Source organism: Zophobas morio, unplaced genomic scaffold, assembly GCF_036711695.1.
Source record: "Zophobas morio isolate AGI-343-1 ecotype UQ-CSIRO unplaced genomic scaffold, CSIRO_AGI_Zmor_V1 ptg000017l, whole genome shotgun sequence".
Classification (NCBI taxonomy): domain Eukaryota; kingdom Metazoa; phylum Arthropoda; class Insecta; order Coleoptera; family Tenebrionidae; genus Zophobas; species Zophobas morio.
In genome coordinates, this window is record NW_026972122.1 from 15,927,162 (window position 1) to 15,953,915 (window position 26,754).

The 26,754-nt window shown below is 29.2% G+C and overlaps 1 protein-coding gene across 1 annotated transcript; it reads left to right on the forward strand.

Moving 5' to 3' along the window:
• LOC135130132 (cAMP-dependent protein kinase catalytic subunit 3) lies at positions 1 to 26,750 on the forward strand. The gene is made up of 6 exons (XM_064057465.1): positions 1 to 244; positions 21,697 to 21,865; positions 23,889 to 24,244; positions 26,005 to 26,186; positions 26,238 to 26,315; positions 26,370 to 26,750. The coding sequence occupies exons 1-6, from the start codon at positions 112 to 114 to the stop codon at positions 26,493 to 26,495; spliced, it is 1,044 nt and encodes a 347-aa protein (XP_063913535.1). The 5' UTR covers positions 1 to 111; the 3' UTR covers positions 26,496 to 26,750.
• Positions 26,751 to 26,754: the final 4 nt, after the last annotated feature.

Sequence of the window (26,754 nt, forward strand, 5' to 3'; positions counted from 1 at the left end):
TCAAACACCAAGTATTTAGTTTACCACCGACTGTCTTCCGACTTACTAAAACGTTTCACCGCGCGGTACACGTGTTATGAAAGACTTCTAGTTTAATAAACTGCTTTCACGATGGCTGAGTACAAAATCAGAAATAGGCAAGAAAGCACAGATAGCCTCGACTCGACTGCAACCACAGAGGAATATTCAGAAGACGAAAAGGATAAATATGATATCGACGACTTCAACATCATTAAAACTATCGGTAAGAATATAGTAAGACATACGAGTATTAATTTTAGTGACTCTAATTAAATGATTTTATGTTACATATCTGAATTGAAGACTATAGGGATGTATGAAATAAAAAAACATTAAGATATATGCTTTTATTGAAATTAAAATGACATTATTTTATTATTATTAATATTAAACTATTTCGAATCTACTGATTCGTGATAAATCTAAAATGTATTTTGAAATCGTACAGACGTTTGTGTCATACAAATGTTTAAATTCTTTATTCTTAGAATTTAATCAATGTTTTTATGATGAAACGATGGAAACGCATTTGTTTTTTTAAAATTGATGTTGATACTTTGTTTTTACATAAGATTCTCTGGTGAAACTTTATTATTTTTTACAAAAGCAAAAATTTATCCCATGAATCAAAGAAGTTAAATAAAAAATATGAATAGTTTTTTAGGTAACTTATTTTGCAATTTATCACTGTTTATGTAACATTATCTATATACGCCTGACCGTTAAAAGAAACAGCAAACACTCTTGTCCATCTTGTGATGTGTTTAATTTGTGGCTAATCAAATCAAGTTTGTGGTTTTATTCAAACCCTCGTATTTTCATCCCAAATAAAGAAGAAATCTTGAATATAGTGATTTTAAAGCTTTCAATGACCAATGCGCGAAAAATTGCTTTAAATTTTAATTCTGGAATACATGCGTCATATTAGTATCTAGATTATTTAAGCTATAGTTTAAGCTTTTTCGAATGCTAATTAAAATATTTTGCTCCTATTTTTTTAATTTGTTTAATAAATAATAATCGGATATTTGATATTCTGGATTAAACAATCGCAGCAAACGAAACTCCAGAAGTTGTACGTAATGACTACATAGAAAGTTAGTTATTACGTTACTTAATAACATTTTTTAATATATTGAACATTCTTGGGAACCAAGGTTTTAACCATATTTGTGTAGTGTTACTTAATACCATTTTTATAAACTGATCTCAATATTTGTGAACATACGACATAAAATTACAAAATATAAAAAGCTGTAATAAACATTTAGCCCATTTTATTAAAAATTAACCTCCTGCTAAAAATATAAAGCATCTGTTCAATCTGAACGTTTAACGCACAAATCTTAAAAGGTTCGCATTGGAGCTTTTAATTTTAATGTGTGGTTACTAGCAAGTTTGATAAAAAAAAACATTTTATAGCTTTGAAAACAACTTTACGTGTCAATATTTTATTATGAAAGTGTAATTTTTTTACGCTGCTCATGGTCGGCTGTTTCTGTAGTTGCGAATCAGTTTTCATATTTCGCATGTCTGAAACCTAAGTGAAACAATATGTTAAGACTTAACAATGTGTGTTGTATTTAAAAACATAGTGAAGAAACTGCCATTTAGGACGGTGTACTATTGTGAAAGTATATTTGTCTGAATTTGTATTATAAAGTGTGAATGATTTTAGAGATAATTCTTTCGAAGTATGTCAAAGAAGAGCATAGAAAACAGTTTTGACAACAGTGGTGTAGTAGTCTTTGTCAGTCCATTTATTCGAGTGTAAATTTGAATTATTATGGTTTAGTATGTAAAAATCAAACAGTTCTAATAATAATAATCAAGTAATTTTGAATCATATCTGTGTAATACTTTTCTAACTCGGGGGATTTCCTTGTGTGAAATACAATAATTATATTATATTTAGTTAGCCAAAGATAACTAAGAAAAAGTATCATAATAGAAAATAGAAGTAGTTTTCGAAATTATCGTACAAATTAATCTAAAATTTTAATTGTGTGTTGATAATATCATAGCGAAGGTAAAACGTAACTGCATAATGAACTTCTTTGAAATCTTGGTTGATCACTAACCTAATTATTAAGAATTATTTATTCATCTCCTGCAGACAGTCATTTACCCTATTGACAAATTGACACAAATATTTTGTACCTGTCCAGCTAAAAAATTAATGTTTTTCTCGGATTTATAGCTCCTAGAAAAAGAAAAAGTAGGTGTTCCATTTGTGATCGTAGCTATCTGCCTGTCGTATGTCACATATTGTCTGTTTGGGATTTTGTTAGATACGTATTCTCCGAATCTACTGGATCGATCGCTGTGGAATTTTGAATGTATTGAAAACTACCATTTATATATTCAAAAGCTAATTAAATATTTTTTTGTTCATCCCATCAACAATTCAGTGGGTAAATCCCCTGTGTCTACATTTGTGTTTTTTTCCGCGAATTCCTATGTTTTTGAAAAAAAAAAAAACAAAATAATATAAGAAAATTGGATTTTTCTTATGTGCAAGCATTCATTATAATTATAAACTAACAAAAATGATACTTTTAATTTTTTTTAAGATCACCAGTGGTATAAAGACATAAGACGGTTTGCGTCAATGTTTTAACCCTTACAACCTTTTTAGCACTTTTAAAAGTAGGTACTTTCACGCAAGCAGTTGCAACATGAAAGTTTGAAGCTTATGTAACTTTTTTTACCTAAGTTTTTTGACCAAAAAGATATTCTATTGATGCGAAATAAAATTAATAAAATCGGAAAAATTGAAAAATGTATTTATTTTAATTTATGGTCATAACCAACTTGATAAACAAATATTAAGTATTTATAACATTTGTGGATATCTTGAACATGTATAATTTTTAATGATGTACTGGAGTAACATTTCAATTCTACTTAAGTTAAAATTTGTATACAAAAACTCCGCTAAATAATGTAAATAAAGTATCATGCAAAAAGTTATGAAAACTATTATTTGGTTATAAGATAAGTACGGAAGGTTACTATTTTAAAACTGAAATGATATTTTATCCACAATTAGTTAATCCAGTAATTTGTAAAACAAAGACAATCTCAGTGTGTATTAATATTAGAGTATCAAAGAATATACCATCTATATAATGAGAATATTTTTCAACTTTAATTGCCAGAAATGTTTGTTCTTTTTTGGTTTCGAAACGGAAAAAATCTGTTGAAGGTTAACGAATAGTAATGATTTCGACATGATGAATAATATATACAAACGTATTAAGAAGTGAACATATGTGTCTTTTACTATTACACGCATGCCTTCATGCATTACTTTATTTATATAACAAAACATTGCCGGAAGTCTTAAAAGTGGGCCACACAGCATTTGCTATTTCAGTATTTGTAAAATTACACCGATTTCTATTTTTATTTTAAATAAAAATGTTATTTATAAAACGTTTAAACACCCATTGATTTAAAAACTTATCATGTTTAACTATAATTCAATTTAACGGAGGGCAAAATTGTGCCGTTGTATTTTTCTGCTCTGCAACCAAATAATATTAACCAAAAACAGCACGAACTTTTTCGAAACATTAATGCCAGTTTTGGGAGGAACAAATATTAAAAATTGTATAAGTTACAAGAAAAATTGAAACTAACACAGACGTGAATTTTTTGGAATTTTTGCGTTCCATTGATTATTTTCGAAGAAATTACTATGCAAGTACACAGGCTTTCAAGTTTATTAATATTTTAAACGACGCTAAATACAGATTATATAGGTTCACTTTAATTTTTTTAATTTTTGATGTATTAGTGTCTAGATTTAACTACTACATATTATTTATAAAGTAAGGGAGAGTAAAAGTACTTTACAAGAATAATTCTTTTAATATGTCAGAATAGTCACTACAATATCGATAAGTTAAAAAATAAAAATTAATTGATCAGGTTATTAATTTTTACTCCAGTGATTTAGTGTTCAGAATAACACTTGTTATAATTTAATTCCAAAATTTTATCACCACGAACACTTATCCAATTTATTTTTTTACCGTTTGATGTAATAAACTGACAAAAATAAGTAGTCAAGATTACTCCCTATAAGACTGATACACGAGTTTTTAACAGATACGCAAAAAAAAAGTAAGTATAAACATAACTTCCTCGCCAACTGTACTAAAACAAAAAAAAATTACACAAACTTTGTTGCTACAAAGCGACGGCATTTCTTTTGATCAATTTATATTGACAGACTTACAATAAATATAAATTGCCTTTGATTAAATTAGTTGATTCATTTTCCTTGTATAAATAATACAATGACAGTATTTGATTAAAATGTAAGCAATCAATAAATCGAAATATCAAACATTATAAAAGTTCATTTCAGATGATTAATGCTTTCATACATAATTGTTATTTTTTAAATTTTATGGGGCTATAAAACATTCAAGCAACTTAAATAAAGCTTTATATTTTATTTGTTTACCCATTCACGAAAAAATTATTAATTGCACATACGCCGTTGAGTAATTCACAGGGAACAAGGCGCACGGATTTACAGCCAACATTTTGATAAATACTTTAGACTTTCGTTCTTTCATCGCTTGTTGAAATGAAATTGAAAAAAAAGGCAAGGACAAGGTTACTATTTTTATTATAGTTTATTATTAGATGAGAATACAGTTTTGACTAGAATTTATAGAAAGTGTTTTCTCGCACTTGAAAACATAACAAATAACTTTACTTTTTTTTCTACTATTACATTGCCTAGATGATATTTTAGTTTTACACATATTTTTTTCTATTGCTGAAACGTGTTCAAGACTCTTGCCACTTTTAGTTTTTAACATACGTAGTTAAATATTCGTATCTAAAACGTAATATAGTGTGTATGTTTATTACATTTTCTTCTAAATTCAATGATTATTTCGAACTGCTGATTTTTAAAATTCTTTCATGGTAATAATAACAATACACAATGAAAGTCTGGATGTCACAAAAAGGATTTTTACGAGGTACTAGTGGCATGCTAAAAAATGACGTTCTGCAAACGAGTTGCACGTTTTTTTTGCACATCTGCATGTTAACAACAGATAAATTTGATTCGACTGATTTGTACCTACATATTGACAATAAATGTGTTTATTCATGTCATATAAAAAAAGAGGAAATTGTTTCGGGCTTCACTTTTTATTCAGAAACATTTTTTATTATTTGTTGAAAAAAAAAACGGAACATTTTGTACTTTATTTCATTTTGCTAATGATTTATTAACCTCGTTTATAGTCCTTCATGTCAGAATGCAGTTAAAATATTAATTTAACTTGATATAAATCGTATTAATTTCTAAATTAACTAATAGATGCTTGACACTATTTTATAAATGAAATAACTTAATTTATCTACATTTACACACAATTTAACAATATTTACTCTTAGTGAAATTTATCGGGTATATTCTTTTCTATTTTTTTTCTATGTTAACTTTCGACTGAGTTCCCTAATTTTGTTGCAGTTCTCACAGTAGTCTGCTTAAATAACTACCTGCTTATTTATAAAGAGAACGGCAACAGGTCATTAATGTTTTATCACATTTTCTTCCTCAAATGTAGGTTAGTCACCAGAAGCGTTTCATCTGTTGATATTTAACTGTTGGTATTTCTCGACTTTTAATCCACTCTCTTCAAACAATGGACATGTACATCATAAATGTGTATTCTGGAAAACTACATTAGTATTAACATTTTAAATAAGCTATGCACATGTTGTTGACCTGTATGCATACTGATAAAACCCGGTTTGCTTTAGGATAACACAATAATCGGAAAAAAAATTGTTTACAATGTTTGAAACGGGAAAATTCAAGTGATATACCTATCATTTTGAAAGTTTTAATAATGTTAATTTTTATTGTTATAATAAAAAAAAATATATGTATGTATACAGGTATATGCATGAGTTGGGAAGATTAATAGATGTACAACTTTAACAGTAAAAATAGAGTGTTTTTGATTACTATTTTTCTAGAAAATATTGGGGCTAAAGTTAATTAAAGACACCGATATTTTTAATTCACTAATACAAATAAGGGTTGCGTATTCCCATTTAAGAAGAGGTGCCAATTACTATCCTGTGGACCTAATTCTAAAATTAAATTTAGTTTTGAAATTGCGTAGGAAGCTCTGTGACACGGTGGTGATAAATAAGTTACATTAAACGAAAGAAAATTTGGTCGCGCAGTCTGCAAGCTTAAAATAATGGCACAATCTGATAATAATTAATATAATTTATTGCCGCAAGTTGATTTTATGTTCTAAATTAAATTAAATATTGTAAAAGTAAAACGCATTTATAGTTTTTAGTAGTATAAGTGGAAAATTCCTGCTTCCTCTAATTAATTAAGTCGATATCTTTTTCTTTATATTCTGTCATCATAATAATAAATATTTATGTTTCATTTCCATATCATCATTAGTTGAATCGCTTGTACTAGAAACTTATTTATAGCTGTCGTCATTTTTTATTTCAAAAAGTAGATTGGTGCATAACATACATTTAAAAATTGAATATTTATAAATTAATGCAACGACGATATCGTTCTATTATTTGAATTCGGCAGTTTTGTAATGAAATACGTGTCTAAATGTTAAAAAAATAACTACGATAAAATTAAAATTTATTATTTTTTTATTTAATATGGGACTGTTTTCTTGAATTGCTTATGATATTAAAATTTTCGTCATCATTTCACCATAAGAAATTAAAAAATGTTTTAAATTATTAGTCTTCATTATTTATATTTGCTTATTGACTACAGGGCTAGTAGAGTATTCTGAACTTATTCAGCGCATAAAAACCTAAATTTTAGTATAAAATGAGTAGAGAAAGTAGAAAATGTTGCCTGCTTTAAGCACAAAAATATAGTATTGAAAAAACTGATTTTGCTTCAATAAGCACTATAGATACGAAACAAGGTTTACATTTTGTATTTACTACTTGCCCACTGTGTGAACTTTACAAGGCTCTGTTTAAGGAAATGTATATCGACAACGTATTTTACCTTTTTTGTCATTATTTCAAATTGTTAAACCGGTATTTTAGTTGGAAAAATATGTCATAATATTTTCCTTAATTTAGTAATTACTGATTAGTTGTTATATTAAAACTGATTTCTAGAAATTTAAATTTATGAAGAAAGAAAACACCTACTGAAATTTACTCTAATGAAAAGTTCTTATCGTATTACAAACAAATAATGCAAGTATTTACAATACGTTTGAGTAATTATATTACTCAAGTTAAAATACTAGTTTTGATTTAGAATGGTTCAAGAAAAATCCACAGGCTATCGAAATTGCCCTATGTAGCAATGTGTCGTGTGTAATAATAATAAGAATAAATTTTTTGTTTTTTCATTGACGAAATTTACGGATCGTTAGAAAACAAGTCCTCAGATTCTAATGTTATTATTTTGTTATTTTGGCAACAAATAATGTTGAGCAAGATAATTTTACGGTAGTTGGCATATCATACACAGCTCTGTACCTCTGTAATATTTTTGATATTTTGTCAGAATTATTAATGCACAATAAACTGTTTGTCATGACCTAGTGCAAGTGGGATTAATATAATTTATTACTTTACATATATCTTTATCACATTTAAAAAATTTACAAGATATAATTAACAGTTATTATCAGAATTGGCATCATTATTTCTGGTAATTTTACCAATTTCCATACGAGTTTTCGCCACATACGAAAATGTAGTACGAAGCGAATTGTCTTTAAAATGAGAATTAAAACACTGACATATATGTAAAACTTATTCGTCATTTAACATATATATGCGACTGTCATTTTGGTTCTCTTTGGAAAGAGTAAACACATTAAATTATTTATTATTATATCAGAGTTATGTCGTGAAAAGTGATCGGTGTATTTTTTTTACAACGATTGATATTGTGAATGACTAAATGGTGTCAAATACCTGTCTTAATATTTTGAAGCAATAATTCACTTATAAAAATAAAATAAATATATATACAATACATATATTTTTACCTAAAATCTATTCAAAGACACAATCACGAAATTAATATTTATAATATTTTACAGTTTTATAAACATTAACGATCAATTTTTAATAATAATCTACGTTGTTCCGTAATATAATTGCTTACCACTCACATGGTGCGTGATATTACCCAGCACTGAAAAATTTGAAATTTGTAGATAACTTCTAATTATGTTATTTTTATAAATGAAAAAAGTAACCTAGAGTTCTTCAACACAAATGTAAATGTTTATAAAGTTGAGTAAATTGGATTTCGTTACTTTAATTTTCTACTAATAACAATAATGTAATGTTGATAGATCCTATAAACCCAGTAGATCAATTAATACCTGCGTAAATAACAGAAAGATTGCAGATCTAATGTTTTTAAAGATGTTGCAATCCAGTGAGTGTAGTGTACGAAACTGAGTTATACTTTTCAAATACATATTACCAAAAAAATAAACAAGTCTAATGTACCTACGTTCTCAAAAACTTTAAATTAATTGGTGTAGAAACACTAACAATACTAACAATACTAAGTACGGTATTTATTATAACACTCATTTTAATACGCACGCCAACAATAATAATAGAATTCTTTCTAACGACATCACATATTATACTTACAACTGTCTCCTTTAATTTTTTTTTCTTTTTGAAAAAGAATCAAAATGTTCTGTTTTCTTGTAAACTTGCAAACCATGTAGTTTGTCTCACTTAAAAATAAACAGGGGTGATGAAATTTCGTCATTTTATTTTATTTTGCAATTTAACATGTAAATGTTAAAATATATAATTTCATTATAAGAACATAATTTATAGATAGTTAAAAACTCATTTCATTACCGGTTTTCAAAATTTCTTTTGAAGTTCTGGAATACAAATAAATGGTTATTCGTCAAAAATCTTGAAATAAGATAGCCTTATACTTTAACAGTTTACTTTTGCATTGTATAATTAATAATTACCATTCAGTATTTTGGGATTTTTTTGATCGGTGCGCTACAATAATATGTACTTTATAACGTTCGTACCTACCCACAACCCCGAAAACATATTTGCCGGCGCGTTTGGCCAACCACATTGACATTTTCTAGACAAAGCTAAACTAATAAAGTTCAACTACAAAGAGACGCTTGTTTGTACGCTCTCACTACACCAGTGGCGCAGAGGGACAATTTTAATATTAACAAAATTTTTCTTTTTAAAGAATTCCAAGACGTCTGGCTACGTTCATGTTTTCTCGATGTGCATAACCCTTAGTGTACGAAAAAATAGGTCTCCGGTTTCCATCCGTCTGTGCCGATTTTTGTTAGACAGATAATTTCCGAAATTACCGGACCGATTGTTGTCAAATTTTATATGTATATTATCAATATCGTGCAGATGGTAAAACTATAACTAAGCTTTGTCTAATCATCCCTGCCAACAATTTGATGACATCAACTCATAATTGTACATAGTAAATGGATTTTAAATTTTATACAATAACATGATCCTAGACGTGTAAATTATGAATCCATTCTGGGTTTCTACCCGAGAAATACAGATTTTTGGAAAAAAAAATCATAATTATAGAAGTGTAACATTTTTGCAATTTAATTTTGAAAATCAAAACCCCAATGTCGTAAAATCTTGCAGACGTTTTAAAGTTATCGGAAGCATAGTAAATTTATAATCATAATATGTACATATACCTGTTTATCCCCCCCTCCCAATTGCTTTGTCAACAAATTTTTGAGTGACCAGGTCAAAGATAAAAAAAACATCAGGTATATTTTACAGTGTAGTAATTCGTGTAGAGATGGCATAATTTACATGTTGTTATTATCAAAACTAATCCCAAGCATCGATCAAACTGTTTTGGTTTAACTCAGAATCGTGGATTATAAGAAGAACTAGCTAATTACATGTGGCTGCCTAAAAGTTATCGTTATTCGGAAACAGAAAAACGAATTTCGTACTGCTGGACTAAAATACAGGAATAAAGTGAAATAAAATAAAAATACAATTTACTTTATGTTGTTTCAAATGGGTTTAGAAAACTTAAGTAAGTACACTGTACACTCTCAGAAATTTTTAAACAAAAGTAATTATTTAAGTATGATATAATAGATCTAAAAACCGTTACAAAAATATAATGGATGCAATTGAACAAATATTTATTGTGAAAATTACTGTTAATACCTATTTTATGTAATGTTAAAGCACTGTTTATTAAAAACGTTATAAATATCATTTTAAAGGGTATGCCCATTGTCCAAACAATTTATATAAATTTAAAAAATCGAGCTAAGGTTATTTAAACAGAACTGAACACCCCTGACATAGAATTAAACAAATACAGTTTCTTAGATAAATGATAAAATCTGCCCTTGAGAGTTTTATTTCTTTTTGTGATAACCCCTCTAAAAATAAAATATAAACAATAATTAATAATAAGTAGGTATAACTCATTCTCATTTTGTGTAAAATTTTTTACAAGAATATTGGGAATTATATGATCGTAACATTATCGTTATATGATCGTTAAGATAAGAGGTATAACTTTTTGAAAACTTTTTGGGGACACAGTTTCTAATTATGGTTGGGCTTTTTCCTTTTAGTTCTTTTTTTACCAAAACCCGCTATAATTTTTTTGTCTGGAGATGTAGTAGGTGATGTGGTGCGTTTCCGTTCCAGAAAAGTTACTCAATTATAACGTTATTTACCCATAGCTCCAGTTCTCTTGCTTTCCATCATGGGATGTGTCACGTTTTTCATTTTCGGTTTTTAAGATTTTTGGTACAGTAACCTCATTATTTTACAGGTGTGGACATTGTTATTATTTATTTATTACTCCCACTTTTTTAATATAACAAACATTATTTTTCTCTTATTGTGTTATTTTTATGCCGTGTTTGAGCTTATATCACTACAGTTAATACCGACATTAATGATTTCACACTAAAACGTGTAAAGTCAATAAAATTTTCAAGAGGAAACATCTGATGACATTTTGGTGTTATCACTATATGATGATAAAAAGAATTATTTCCCTTCAAATAGCAAAGCTCCAAAATTATTTTTTTTTTATCAGTCAATGTAGTTTTTATCAAACTCTGTTTTGCTGGAAGGAACTAAAAGTGTATCGATTATGTACTTCGATCCAACATTACATTATGAAAAAATATTCGTATACTAAAAGAACCGTTACATTTACTACCCAATTTGTGATATTACGTAATGCGTCTTCTTAATAAGAAGAAAACGACAATTTATTGGATTTTAGATTGTAATGATAAAGTGTTTGCATAATCCGACAGTCGTTGGTGCAACTGTTGCCCTGTTTTAAAACATTGCCACATTCATTGTTTATAGTTTTTGTTTTTATCTTTGAAAAACATGTAATTAAGAACAAAATGACAGTGCTCTTTATTAATTGAAACGAAATACAGCTGTAATCCTCTTAGTTTTGAATGACGAAACATTTTTATTTATTGTTCATTTACGTAAAATCGAAAAAGACTCGTCATCGTTTTTAAAAATAACTTCAATATTCTTTTATTAGAAATATTAAAATGATTCACAATATAAACAGTTTATTCTGGGAGCGCAAGTATCAACGGAAACCTCATTGCTGACGGCGATGATACATGAATTGGAAGACCTGTCACAAGTTCCCAATGCTTTATAGAAATTATCTTCTGTAATGTTAAAATTATTAGAATTTCCAACATGCAAAGCACCATAATTCTGACGATAATTAGGTCAAGATGTTTTACTCCTTAAAAGGTCATGCAAATAATGAAAACTAAGCTTATCAATTTCAAGCGAATTGGAAAAATATTGTTTTGACTTTATTTTTAATATATTAAGTGTTAGGAAATTTAATGTGACTGGGGAAGTTCCCTTCGTAAGATAGCTGGGAAAATTCTACAGTTCTTAGAAAATTAATAAATGTAAAGTCCGGTCATTTACTGAGAATTCTACTTTCCAAGTTCAAATTGATGGTAACAAATATAACGTCACGTCATTTTATGTTTAATAAAATAGCATTGTCATTCATTTATAAATTTAAATAGTATAACGCGTATTATACATTATTTTGTAACCCCACTAAAAAAAAAAACAAGAAGATTTGGAAACGATTTGCTGTTATTAAAGTATTGCTATGCATATTATCATGTTATATTTGTATTTTTTTTAATATGCATGTTTTTCTCCTCCACACAACTCATCTCGGTTTAAAATTTTAAATAATAAGAAATGTGCAAACATACCTATGTGTTTTGTTTGTTTTAAATTCTCTCCGATTAAGAAAAAGGTAATAAATACACTGATCGGCAAAAAAACCGGCCACCCTGAAAAATTTCGCAAAACCAAACTTGAAAAATTATTAATTTAACTATTGATCGTTATTTTATTACAGAATCATTGACTACTGACAAATGATGTATAAATTAGCAAAAAAAGAAGACAAATAAACGCAGAATTAAATTAAATTTAACAAAATAACAGAAACAGATCGACAATTTGAGAGACGTCTGTAAGAGTTAACGGCATTATTTTCACGTGAAAACGTTTATTAACTGCCAAACTTACAATCAAATGATGAAAAACACTGCTTACAACAACAGCCTCCTTTATTGTTTTATTTAAGAAAATATCGTACTTGGTCTGTTTTTGTTATTTTCTTAAATTTAATTTGAGGAGCATAATGAATATACTGATCCACAAGAAATTGTCAACGTATTTGCAAAAACTTTTGCAAATGCACTTATTAATAACTCGTCAACTTCTTTTTTGCCTACTTACGAAAACTTTTCATATTTTTTTAATTTTTCCAATTTATCAAAATGAACTAATATCAATATGAAAAAGGTCCCTAATAAATTGACAGCCGGTGATGATTCAGTCCCAAGTTCTCTTGTTCGAGACTGTTGTTCTGTTTTTGCCCTACCGCTCTCTGAAATAATTACTTGGCGTTAAAAAAAAATACTTACCCAGAACGCTGAAAAACTACCGGAATTATTTCCATATTTAAAAAAGGCAATTCTCAACTCCCCAACAACAATTCTCAACTTTTCAACAACTACTGTCAGCCAGTATATTTTATCGAACTTTTCGAAGGTGATGAAATAACAGATATTATATGAACAAATGTATTATAATCCAACCGTACATATCGCCATACCAACATGGTTTCTTAACAGGTGGATCCACTGTTACCAATTTATTTGTGCTAATTCAGAAATTAAGCCAAGAAATCGATAATGAAGGTCAAATTGATGTCATTTACAAGATTTCTCTAAGGCCTTTGATTGCATCTCACACACTCGTTGAATTTTTGGTTCCTCGATTTCACTTTTACAATTAATGCACTTTTACATCGACAACCGCGTCATTTATATTTATTGTAATGGCTTCAGATCTTATTTATTTACATTTAGTCGAGGCATTCTAAATTTCTTGAATTGCCGATATCCTACCAATCTTGACAAGTTCGTGCATAGGTGTAACAATATTTAAAATTAATACAATGTATTTTCATTCCATTTTTTCGTCAAAGTACACTAACTGAGTTTTCATATTCAAATGATTAATTTTCCATTACAAAGAAGTCAATCAAGGGTCTTAGTGGATCAATCAAGGGTCTTAATGGATCAATCAGGGTCTTCAAAAAATTGCGCACCAACTCTGACACGTGTAAGTTCAGTACCGTTTATGGAGCAGAACAAAATAATTTAAAAAATTCTTTTGTTCAAAAAATATAGAAGATAACAGGTCTTCAAATTTGATTTTGTTTTCGAAATGTCAATATTTTTTAATGCACTTTTTTTTCTTGAGTACTTGAAAGTTTTATTATTCAAAATAATTTTGGAAGTATCTTGTCTGTATTCATCGTATTTTTGATTTTATATTATAGGAGTACATAACAAGAAACTTTAAAATTATTTAGGATGAATCTGACATCAGTGGATAACTCACGTTTTTTGATCTATGTATCTAAATCAATATTTTGTTTTCGTAAGTGAACGTCATATTGACGGACGGAAGTTTGAAATTAGAATACGCGGCTTTAATTTGATATTCACTATATAAAGCAGCTTATGGCCCAAGACAGAATCTAGAAGAAACTCTTCAAATGTCTACCATTTAAATGTAATGGCACCTATCCAGAACGGGTATGGATATGTATGTCACTTCTTTTTAAGCGTCATCAAATGTCGTCACTTTCTTCTTTCTTCTAGATATTCCCTCTGCCTGTTTTCTTGCAAAACTGGTTTCCAATGACATAGACTGTGCAGATCTTCTTGGTAATATAGGTTTTAGATTTGTACAAACATTCAACTTTTACGACATGCACTAATTTACACAATGAGTGAAATAATTGTTTAGAACACATACAGATTTTGTTAATTTTTTGCTATATTATTGTTATTGGGAAATTACTCCTGTCGGACAATAAAGTATACACACATGACCTCTTTTTGAAATAGAGCTTACTTTTTTGTAAAATAACTAAAGTGTTAATAATTTATTTCACCCACCTTAACATTTTTTATATTTATAAATATAATTTTTTTATCAACTGAAAATGAAATAAACACCCAAGTGTTTTATACCAGCGTAATTAAATGATCTCTCAAAATCCGTTAAAACAAATATACGTAACCCGGGTGGGTTAGTTAGCTTCGTGCTTGCCCACTACACCTTGGGTCGTGGGTTCGATTCCCGCCCTGTCTCTGAGTGTTGCGTTATGTACCCCGTTTTCCGATAATTGGGCCTCCGGCCTGTTGGAAACGTAATAGAATAAAAAAAATAAAAATAAAATATTTTCAATGGACTAAATTTCGAGCTAAAAGCAATGACGTTTACAGAATTTCAATATTGTTATCCGTTAAAAGTTAAGAGATAAGAATGTGAATTTCTATTTCGGACAGCCTGTATATCGAATTGACATTTTTCTTTAATAATATTAGTTTTTAATTTAAAAACTCAGTAATTTAAAAAACTCGGTAAATGAACTTAAGTAGTCTCCACACTGTATGAAAGAATCACAACTGTTAACAAATACCAAGTTTTTAAAGAGATTAATACATTAGTATTAATAGGTAAGAGTATTAATAGGTCACATTCATACCTATAATTATGTTCGATTTTCTAAACATCGTAATTGTTGTACTTCATGTAATAACATCAATAAATTTGCAACATCTGCAGAATACGACATATTAACATAAATTTTTGTGCAAATAACCTTTAAAGCATGTAGAAAGTAGGATGCCGACAATTATGCTCAAGACAATAAAAAGCGGATGCCTAATAAATAAAAACCGGAACAGTTGGAATCACCTTGTCTGTTGACATTCACAATATAAGGTAGATAAGGTTGAGTGAGAGTTGGAGAAATTTGGTCTTATAGAACTGTCTGTCCTCTTTGTGACTATCCTTAGCGATAAATTATCGTATAGACTCTAATGATCCATAGCCATTAACTAATTCTTTTCCGCATTTTCTGTCATGCGGTTTAAGATACTTACATAACTAAAAGTTATTATCATGTTTACCATTTTACGCTACTTTTAAATGGTTTCAGTCAATTTTCTTTATTGGTACATTTTTCGGTACATTTTTCTTATTGATCGAAGTCAATAAATCCATTAAAAATACTTTAGAGTTTTTAGGTAATTTGTAAATGGGAAGTGCTTTTACATTTAATTTGTTGTTTGAATCTAACTAAATGAACTATTCAGATTCACACGACTTTAGCGATATCGTGTTAGTACGTGGTTGCCTATTTTTTATCTTGGAAGAAACGGGACTCAGTGAAGCTACAAATTATGTGGTTAGTTTAGTTTTGCGTGTGTTTACAAAAAAATCAAATTCAGTCGACTCTAATAGTTCACTCAAACTTTTCTCTTGGTTATTAATTATCATTTCTCGAAAATACCTTATCTATCAAAAGTTTATTTACTGTTGTATTATTTAGAAAAATTATGTTGTTTGTACATATATAAAATAAATTAATAATATTTTCATAAGTACACAGGAAGTAGTAGGTTGATAAGATTAAGTTTCTATATTAATTTATTAATAGCTGAGGTGGAGATAACAGGTAACGTTCTGCTTCACTGATCAAAATCTTCAAACAGTTTTATTGTTCATTGATTATTATTATGGTTAAACGGAAATTACTTTAAGTAATTTGACGCTTAGATACATATCAATGATTTTATTCATTGCATTTGCAAATCTTCTATAACCTCGAATTAAGAGGCATACAACAATTTCTAGAAGTATGTTCCAAGGTAACTATTGAAGAAACTCTGATTAATGTTATTACGTACTAAGGTTTTGAATAATGCTTGTTTTGATGAACGATTTATATCTAAATACACACTCTCTCGTGATAGCTGATGATTTTTTACTCAATATTAATTGTAAATTCACTACTATTATTAACTGCATGACATGTTCACGTACATGCAAGATTTATTTAGTCGGTGATCTAGTTTGGTGAAAATTTCTCCAGGTACGACATCATTAAAATGTATGTGTGTTTGTTTAATGCAGTTTGTTTTGGAATTGCAATTAGTCGGTTCATTGTTAAGAACTAAGAACAAAGAGGCTAATACAAATCGGGTTTTTTGCTTAACTTAAGGTTAATCTTTTTAATTTCCTTCTATCTGTTAAGGGAAGTTTTATAGTAGACTTATTTTGTTGTCTTAACAATTGCACTCCTTTTCGATTTTCCACATCTTGTCTTCCTCTTAATTCTGCTGTAAAACGCTAGCTAAAATTTGTACACTTTTTCACTCCAAATTAAAAGTAACCAATCATCCGATGGACTCCATTACAATACATACTTCCTTCGCTTACGCTCGGGAAGTAAAAATTGATGCCTTCATATCAGAATTTGGTTAAGTCAGTCACTTAAAATTGATAGCGTGACGAGCACCTTTACCTGTATCTTAATAATAATCTATCAAAATATATGCTCTGATAAGAAACCTTGTGTGTGCTTTGGTTAATACATTCTTGTGTTTCAAAATTGCTTATATAGGGTGTTTCGAAACAACAAAAAAAGAGCTTTATTGGGCAAATTCTAACAAGACAATAAGTTCTTTGTCATTATGAAATTGTGTAGCTGTCTGTACATCAACTATACGTTATACCAAATTTATAGATCAAATCTTATATTCTTAAATACGATTTTAGGTATATTGCTGACCAACCATGCCCTAAAATGGATTTGAAGGAATCATGTTCTGACTGAATTTGTAAACCCACAATGAAATTGTTTTGAGAAGTGAAGAGAAAATGTTAAAACACATAAAACAGTAGAACATATTGCATCACAATGCATTCTCTAAATAGGTTTTACGAAAAAATGTCTTAAATATAATATACATATAGTCCTATGTACATATATCTAAGAAAATAAATAATCAGCAACAAACCGAATACATGCATTTTGGAAGAAACAAAAATTCGGTGTAAATCATTGTACAGATTGTTGCTTCCTGAGCGTAAGTAATCGAGTCCATCGGGCGACTTGCCAGTTTCATGTTTTCTCGATGTGTCATGACCCCTAGAGCACGAAAAAAGTGGTCTCTGTCTGTCTGTCCATCTGTGTCAGAAATCTCCGAACTACCGGACCGATTGTTGTCAAATGTATGTATATTAGGACCATCATGTTGATGATAGAACGGTAACCAAAATTTGGCTAATCCAACCATTTGATGACATCATCTCCAAAATGTATAATAGTAAATTTGTTTATAGTTTTATAAAATAAGATACTTCTGCACTTGTGGTGTATGAATCCGTTGAGTTTTCACCAAAGACATCTAACTTTTTGGGGGAAAAAATAAAAATTGTATCACATTTTGCAATATCACTGAAAGTTAAACTGCAGCACAGAATCCTCTGAAATCTTGCAAAAGACGGTTATCGTAATCATGGTAAATCGTTAATCAAAATTTATTCCTTTATCCCCTCCCAAAAAATTGATGACATCATCTAAAAATTTTGCCGAATAAATCCTCTCTGGAATATGCAAAATATTATGACTCTATACTGCACAATAATTTTTAGAATTATTTATACGAGGTGATTCAAAAAAATTAATGAATTAGGCAATTTATTCTACTGATTTAATCGAGAACGATTCACTCCACTTTCCGGAAAATACGGTATACTACATCTATCCAAGCTGTTATAGGATGTGTTCTTGCAAAAATGTTGATGACAGCTTTATTTTAACATTACGTATATATCTTTAATTTTGACTTATGAGGTTTACCATAAAAAATTAAATTTGTAAAATCAAATCTTATAATTTTTCGAAAAATCTGAATTTATTGTACTTCAAGGATGAAGGAAATTCTCTCGAAATAACCTTCGACCAATTTTTTAGGAGTGTTTGCGTAGAGAGCTTTGATTCTTGTTCAGCTATTGGATATTTTCGATGTGAAACGGACAAACTAAAATTAGTTTTATTTTAATTTGTTATTTCCTCCCAGGGGCGAAGAAGGTGAAAGCGTAATCAAACGCTGATATTAAAGTTTTATTTTTCATTTTATTTACAAACGTCAATTTTATACAAATAACTTCTTAAAATGCTATTAATGTGAACGTCAGTTTCCTACAATTAATTGAATTCTAAAAATAAATCTGTTTTAGTACAGAGTACGGATTTTGCCAACTTTCCAGTGCAAATTATCATTTTCGTTCAGGGATAGGTAACTATATATAGGTAAATCACAGTACAAATTAGCGTTCAAAGGTATTATTAACATGTTCTTCGGTGACAGAATTTTATAAACAAACATTTTTATAGGTATGTTAATTATTACATTTAATAATTTTATGTGAAACAGTGTGCTCACTCGTTACTCAAGCCTAGCCATGTTCAGTATTTTTGCAAAAGTAAGTTTGATATACATATATCTGCATCAACCTAAAGTCGTTGACAATAGTAAAAAAAAAATAACGTGTAGGCAACTCGTGCTAAAGGAAATGTCCTATTATTAGGTTTCTTTTTATAATATTTACTCAAACGGGTTTTACTGTATTTAGAGCGTCACTTTAATATGTATTTGTCACCTGCGTCAAATATTTATTTATTATTATAAATATGTATTGACTAATATTTTTTAGTTCAAATGCCGATACGTTTGCGGAAAGGAAATATAACAAAGATATATGTAGTATAATGCACGTTTTTATTGTCAAGCTCAATAAAAATCTGAGCTTAAGAAACTTTTGTTAGTTAGATATACAAGATATACTTACAAGTAATGAAATTTATTTTTTATGCATCCTGGTTCTCTTGTAATATGTTACTTACATAACTAAATTAAGTGAAACATACTAAAATTATTATGCAAAAACTATAAACTGATGTTTTAAATTTATGGTGTATATAACCTGATTTTATACCTCTCTAAACGATTGGAAGCTATATTTAAAGTGCGGAAGCAATACTATTTTAGTTTACAAACTCTATGATGCGTGAAGTTACTCTTCTTTGCTCTTGTCAACAGTTAGTCTGTACCTACGATAATTGCTATTTAGTTGAACTGTCTAACCCAAATTAAAAAACAATAATAGTAACTCTGCCAAGGTGTGGGTTTTGGGTTTTAAACGTTGGCTATGCGTACTTTATTTTTCCTATCTCTTGCATCGTTTGAAATTGCTAACTTTGTTCTCGTATTTTTAGATTTTATATATAAAATTCATCAGCCTTGAACCCTTTACGTAAAAATCACATACAGGTATATTAATGCAAATTCGATAAAAAACTCTGTTCACATCTGTTTGCCAGAGTAAGAGACACAAGCTTTTGGCGAACGTTCCGACTAGACATGACGTTCAGTGGTGTAGGTGGTTAATGCAGCATTTTACCTTGAAGAAGCAGCCGAATTCACGACCCATTAATCTATTGTTATTTATGGATATTTATGTTTGTCTAAGCAAAACTGACAAAATATTTTCAAAATATTTGTATTTCGAAGATATTTTGTTCTCTACGTTTTGATACGCCACTGGCAAACAGCTGCAATAATTATTAATTGCCTGCTACTCAAGATTTGCGTTTGCAAACCCACTGGTCCTAAAATTAAATGTGCCAATTTTCTTTATGAAAATATCTTTTATTACCGCTGACTGAGTTATAAGTCGTATCTACTTTCACTTGAGAAATTAAACGCAGGGTGTAATTGTATTTTAACACAATTGTTTGATGACTGGTACGCAATTGCTACTTAATTTTATGTCTGTCATCTAAAATCGATTTAAGTATTAAGTATTTTCCACTAAAAACATAAAATTTTGTAAAGGTTAAGCAAGGTTATCTGTTGCTTTTACATGTTTACGAGTTCAGTTCTAACAATAAGAATCTATTTTATTCTAATTTTTGTATTTTGTGTTTGAACATAAAAAGCGGATGTTTTTACATTTCTTTAATATGAAAGAAACATAGGTGAAACTGAAATTAGTAGAAGCAAGTATTTACTGTAGCTACTCGTATGATGTGAATGTTCATATATTTTTTAATTAAACAGAACTATGACGGTATTAACGTTTACTGGTGTAATTTATTCGTATCACTTTTGTAGACAGACCATTAGTGATTAGTTTTTATATTTCACCTTATCAGTCTAACTACGAACCAATAATAATTTTATTTAGAATTTGAATGAATGTTATCAGAAAATATTACCCCTCGTTTTATTTATAGAAGAAAAATGATATATTGACTTTTATTTAGTTAGTTTAACATTTGACTTTTACCAGCGATGAATGTAGTCATTAAATGATAAAAATAATAAGATATTATATTTAATAGAGAAATATTTTCTCTATGCAGTTACTAATATTTATGGTTCAATCTGATTTGTAACATTCTACTTTCACAAACCGAGCTAATGTAACCGATAAATCATTGCAATTGCTGGATAAAACCTTTATAATCCAACTATAAACTGTAAAATAAAAGCTTCATAAAATATACAGTCCTCTATAATGGTATAAACGACAAGTTAGTACAAAATTACAGGGCTTATCCCAGATTTTGTACTCTCGGCAACTCCCCTATTAGTTGAAATATGTACTAACATGGGCGAAAATAACTGCAGACCGGATTAATAAATGTCCGATCTGGATTCTAGAAGATGCCTGGACTGGAGTTGAGGTCCGCTGACATGGAAAATAAATTTTACTACAAATATGCAAAATATATAGAGACAAATTATTGTTAATTTTTTTAATAAAATGCCCAGTTGTATATTTTTTGAAGATAAAAAGTAAAAAAAAATTCTCTACACAGAAGATAAAATAATGTTTACCATGTTCTATTCTTTCTAAAATAGCGTTAGTTTCGCACTAGATAATATACTTTTATTTAAATAAATATTTATATTGATATTTAACTATTTTGGGTCGTTCACCTTACTATTTTATTAATCTTTATTTATTTATTTTTTTCATTGAGGAAGAGGAGAGTTAAACATCCATAACCTTGCATGTACTCGACCTCATGTTATGAAACACCCTAGATGTAAAAGTTTTTTGAACAAGGGTTTTTTACCTCCATTTCATGTTCTAACAGTTTAAATCAATTGAATACTTTTGCAGGAACTGGAACTTTTGGTCGTGTTCTGCTATGCCGAAATAAATCCACAGATGACTATGCTGCCATGAAGATATTATGTTTGTCAGACGTCATACGACTGAAACAGGTCGAGCACGTGAAAAATGAAAAAAATATCCTACAAGAAATCAGACATCCTTTCATCGTGAACATGTAAGTAATCGATTTATCTAGAAATGATCGACAGGTGGTCCAAACTGAACGACCACAGTGTGCAATCAACTAAATATTGGCAAGTTTTCTGAAAACAACGTCTCCGCATGTTATGTTTACAAAATATTTATTTTGGTTTACTTTATTTTCGTTCGGTTAAACAAACCGTTGATGTAATTTTGACCAGAGGAAATTAAATATATTAATATGAAAATAATTACTTACTGAGAAACTTGAATGAATTGTAGGCATGCAACTTTCTTCCTTCTTTAAGTTCTTTGATCTGAAGGATCGAAAGTTCTCGTTTATATCCGACCCTCGGGCAAGATGAAAGTGATGCACTAGTTTGCACCAACACTTCGTGAAACGTAAATATCTAACAGTCGTAACACCTACAATTTGATAGATAATTTATTCACAGGAGAAGTGTACAGTTGTTGATGCGTAACTTTAATTGACTTACGCAATCACATTAAAATTATAAGCTACTATAATCATTCCAACAGTTCCTGAAATACTCCGAGAAAAAATAATTCCGGCTTAGACATGTGTGACCACATTCATTGATACGAACTTGTTGTTCATTTTAGTTTTTTAAGCTGCTTACCGTCGTCTTGTTTACAAAGCATTAACGCAAAATGAAATATAGTGTGTTCCCTTACTGCGGAGATGGGTTATTTTGTAAAGTCTTTAGAGTTTTAATTAATAATAATACAATTATTTGTGGATTCTTTGTGATTCCCGGTTGTACTAAGTTTAGATTTTTGTTGCTATGACTAAATTCCGGTGTTCATACAATCACTTGAATTATTTTTACCAATTTTGGATATCTTTATTTATTTTGAAAGGGATGTACGGGTTTTGTGGTGACAAGTGCATCTATAGAGCAAATTCTTAGGGATGGTTTTAAGTTTGTAATTCCATTTGTCTAGATTTAAGTTTAATTCCCCTAGAAACATGTTTCTTGTCAATTCTGATTCTGTATTTTCTCACACTTACTTCAGTTATTATAAGTGTTCAAAATAGTTTAATTTAAAACCTAAATGAACATAAGAAAATTTGTGAATATGTACAAATATCACCTGCTGCTATCTTTTACTATGTTAAATTCTAACTTATTATATTATTATTGCATATATGCTGGCTGTTTTGTAGAGATACAGATTATGTTTTGTCTCTGAGTTGACATGAGACTTTGGGCACGTGTGTATAAAATAAAATTAGGGGACAGTTGTAAAGAAGTTGGCGTCGTACCAGATTGCTACACTGGAGGTCGCTGGTTCGATTCCCAGCCAAGACGAAAAACCTTGACTCTGGGTGTTTGTATCCGTCTTCAGTGTTTGTGACTCTATGGAGTTAAAGTCAATTCAGTGAATATATTCCCTTTGCAACACATTGCCTAATACAAGTGTTTTGTTCACTTTTATGTCGTCAGTGATTACAAATTTTGCAAAAAGTTGACACTGACAAAACTTGATATTTTGAATTAATTAAAATTTGTTACAGATAATCTTCAGTTTGACATTTTTCCCATTTTATAACTGCCTTAAAATTATTTTTACCATCTAAATCTTACAGTTCTTCAATTTATTTTTCAATTGTTCAATCGACGAATTTTTATGAATTGTTATGATATTGGGTACAAATAGATATAATAATGAATCAGTAATAGTTGTAATTTTGTTAACAGCAAATAGGTGTGCAAAAACTATGTTTTTAGGTCTTTATTATTCGTTTTGTGTTTACACCATACACATAATTATAATATTGTGCAATAATAAAGTTTATCTTTATTAATTACGTATACGTGTATTAATTCTAATGCAATCAGTTTTAACATATTTCACTAAAATTATGTATTTAGATGCGGCATTAGTGGTTAAGTAGTTTAAAATTTCTGATAGCCTAAATATGAAATTAACTTTCATTTTAGCAGATAAAGCAAATCAACTCAACATGAAACTGATAACCTTGTACCACATGTCTACTTGAGTGTTATCAATTTGATGAATTTATTTTCCAGGTTATGGTGCAGTAAAGACGATGCCTGCATTTACATGCTCTTTGAATACGTCTGCGGAGGAGAACTTTTTTCATACTTACGAAATGCCGGACGTTTCAGTGCCACAACAGGCAATTTCTACACTGCCGAAATAGTTTCAGCACTCGAATATTTGCACTCTAAAAACATAGTTTATAGGGACTTGAAACCTGAAAACTTGTTATTGGATAAAGAGGGACACTTAAAGATTACAGATTTTGGGTTTGCAAAGAAACTGACTGACAGGACGTGGACGTTATGCGGGACGCCAGAATACTTGGCACCTGAAATCATACAAAGTAAAGGACACAATAAAGCCGTAGATTGGTGGGCTTTAGGTGGGTATTGGTTACGTCATCGTATAATATTAGGCAGTATAATCTGAATTAAATAAATACATGTAGAGGTGATATATCTTAGTCAGGTATAAACGTTTTCCTTAACGTACATTCCCTCCATGGGAAGTTAAACTGTAATAATTTGCTTACTGTTGTTTGTTAATGACGTTTTACAAAATTTTAAACTAAATTAGAGTTGCCAGTCTTGTGTCTTAAGTAGGTAGGTACTTACTCACATATTTCGTACCTATTTTAAATTTTTATTTAATTTATTGAATTAATAGTTATAAACTGCACACTTTTAAGGACATTTGGTTCACTCCTATAAGTAGCCGGGAAAAGGTGAATTTTATTTTGCATTTTCGAGTAGATATTTTTTAAATTTTTTATGAACAGTGAAGTTTTTACATTACAATTTCATAAAATAAACAATATTCGAAAGAAGTCTGAGTAATAACTATATAATTCTTCACGTTTTTGTCAATAAGACCCCTCTTTAAAAAAAAATAATAATATTAAGAAACGTATGTGCTTCAAAAGATGACAGTTCTAAAATGGTTGCTTACGATGCTAAAATATAGCCTCTAAAGCTTCCCACAACAAAAATACGCTTTAATCAATCGTTATTTTACACTATTGTCGTGAAGACGAAAAAAAAACAAAGTTAATTTTCTCTAAACTTGTGGCATATATTTTTTACATGATTTCAAAATAGATACGAAACATGACTCTCAAGTGTTTATTGTCAACAATTAAGATAAATATCGTGTACCTACGTAAAAAATTATCGAAACTATGAGTACCAACAAGTAAAATTTTACATAATGCAAAATTTTCAATATGACAACAACGTAAACATTTTTGTCTTGATTAATCATAATTATAATTAATTACGTATAAATTCAAATCTGATTTTTAGTACCTAGATACTTGGGGTATCAACAGGTCACAATTATTGTAATTTTTTAAGTACTTCATAAAACAAGGTAATTCATCAAAAAAATCACGTTAATACTTATCTTATCATTGTCTAAAATAAATCTTTATAATTAGATAAATGAAAGGTGAACGACTTTATTTTTGATGAATTATTTTTTTCTTAAATCTACTCCCATTTTTTTTCTTTACACTAAAACTTAGTACGTGGCATCCTAGCATAGTAGGATTACATGAATACATAATAGCATAATTAAACAAATACCGGTATTCTATTAAGTACTGATAATTTTTGTTCTGTTGACTTATCTTGACAGTTCATCAGCAACGTTATTATTTAGAAAAGAGAACTTTTACTTAGTACCTTCCTATTTGAGATAAAAAAATAAAAGTAGTTGATAACTTTTTAATTAAGGGAAGATGATACAGTCTATTAAACATTCTGAAAAACTTTAGACAAATTTTACCGACAAAGGAAATTAATTGCACAAATTAGGCATCTTCATAGTACAATGTGCAAACCCTAAAAAATAATATTCTCATTCACAACATATGTTATAGTAGCAAATCGATCAAAAATTAAAAAGCACATATTTAAAGTTGCTATGCTACGACTGGTAGTTTTTAGCCATGACTCACTGCCCAAAATAGTTGAAATAATGGATTTTTTTCGAATATATTTCTTTAACGAGAATACACATATTTTATGAGTAATCATCCGTCAAACAGATTATTCATTGCAGCTAAATAGTATGATATATCAATAGTAGTTTTTGTTCCACTTCCATGTTTTTGTGTACTAATTCAATAACCTCATTTTGCAGGAGTTCTAATTTATGAAATGTTGGCTGGATATCCTCCATTTTATGACGATAATCCTTTCGGCATTTACGAAAAAATACTTAGTGGTAAAATAGAATGGCCAAAACATCTGGATCCGATAGCAAAAGATCTAATAAAAAAACTTTTAATACAAGATAGAACAAAACGATTAGGTAACATGAAGGTAAGTTTAAAATGTGGAAATATTGTGTTTAATACATTTAGCCCATTGTAGAGTGGCGCTGAAGATATTAAAAGACACAGGTGGTTTAAAGGCGTAGACTGGCATGATGTCCTGAAGCGAAAACTTATCGTAAGTGGCCACTATTGCGCTACAGAAAGTTAAAATTAATTTTATTACTTTTAGCCACCTATTGTTCCTAAAATTATGTATGATGGGGATGCTAGCAATTTTGATGACTATCCAGAAAATGACTGGAAATCTACCCGGACATTAGAAGATGCAGAATTAAAATTGTTTGAAGACTTCTGACAAATGAATTAATTTAAGTTTTCACTATTTGTTTTGAGTGATCATACAGACCTAGACTAGGCATTTCTAATGCTACAAGTTTTTACGATTGTGATATATTTACTGAAACGCTTTTTTATAAGTTTGTACATACTAGTTACTGTTAATTTGCTACCAATTCACTAATATCGGATGTCATGCAAAAACCCGAGCGATCAAACGTAGATAATTTTAAACTGATACCTGTTGATAATAAAGTTTTATCTACAGTCTAAATTGT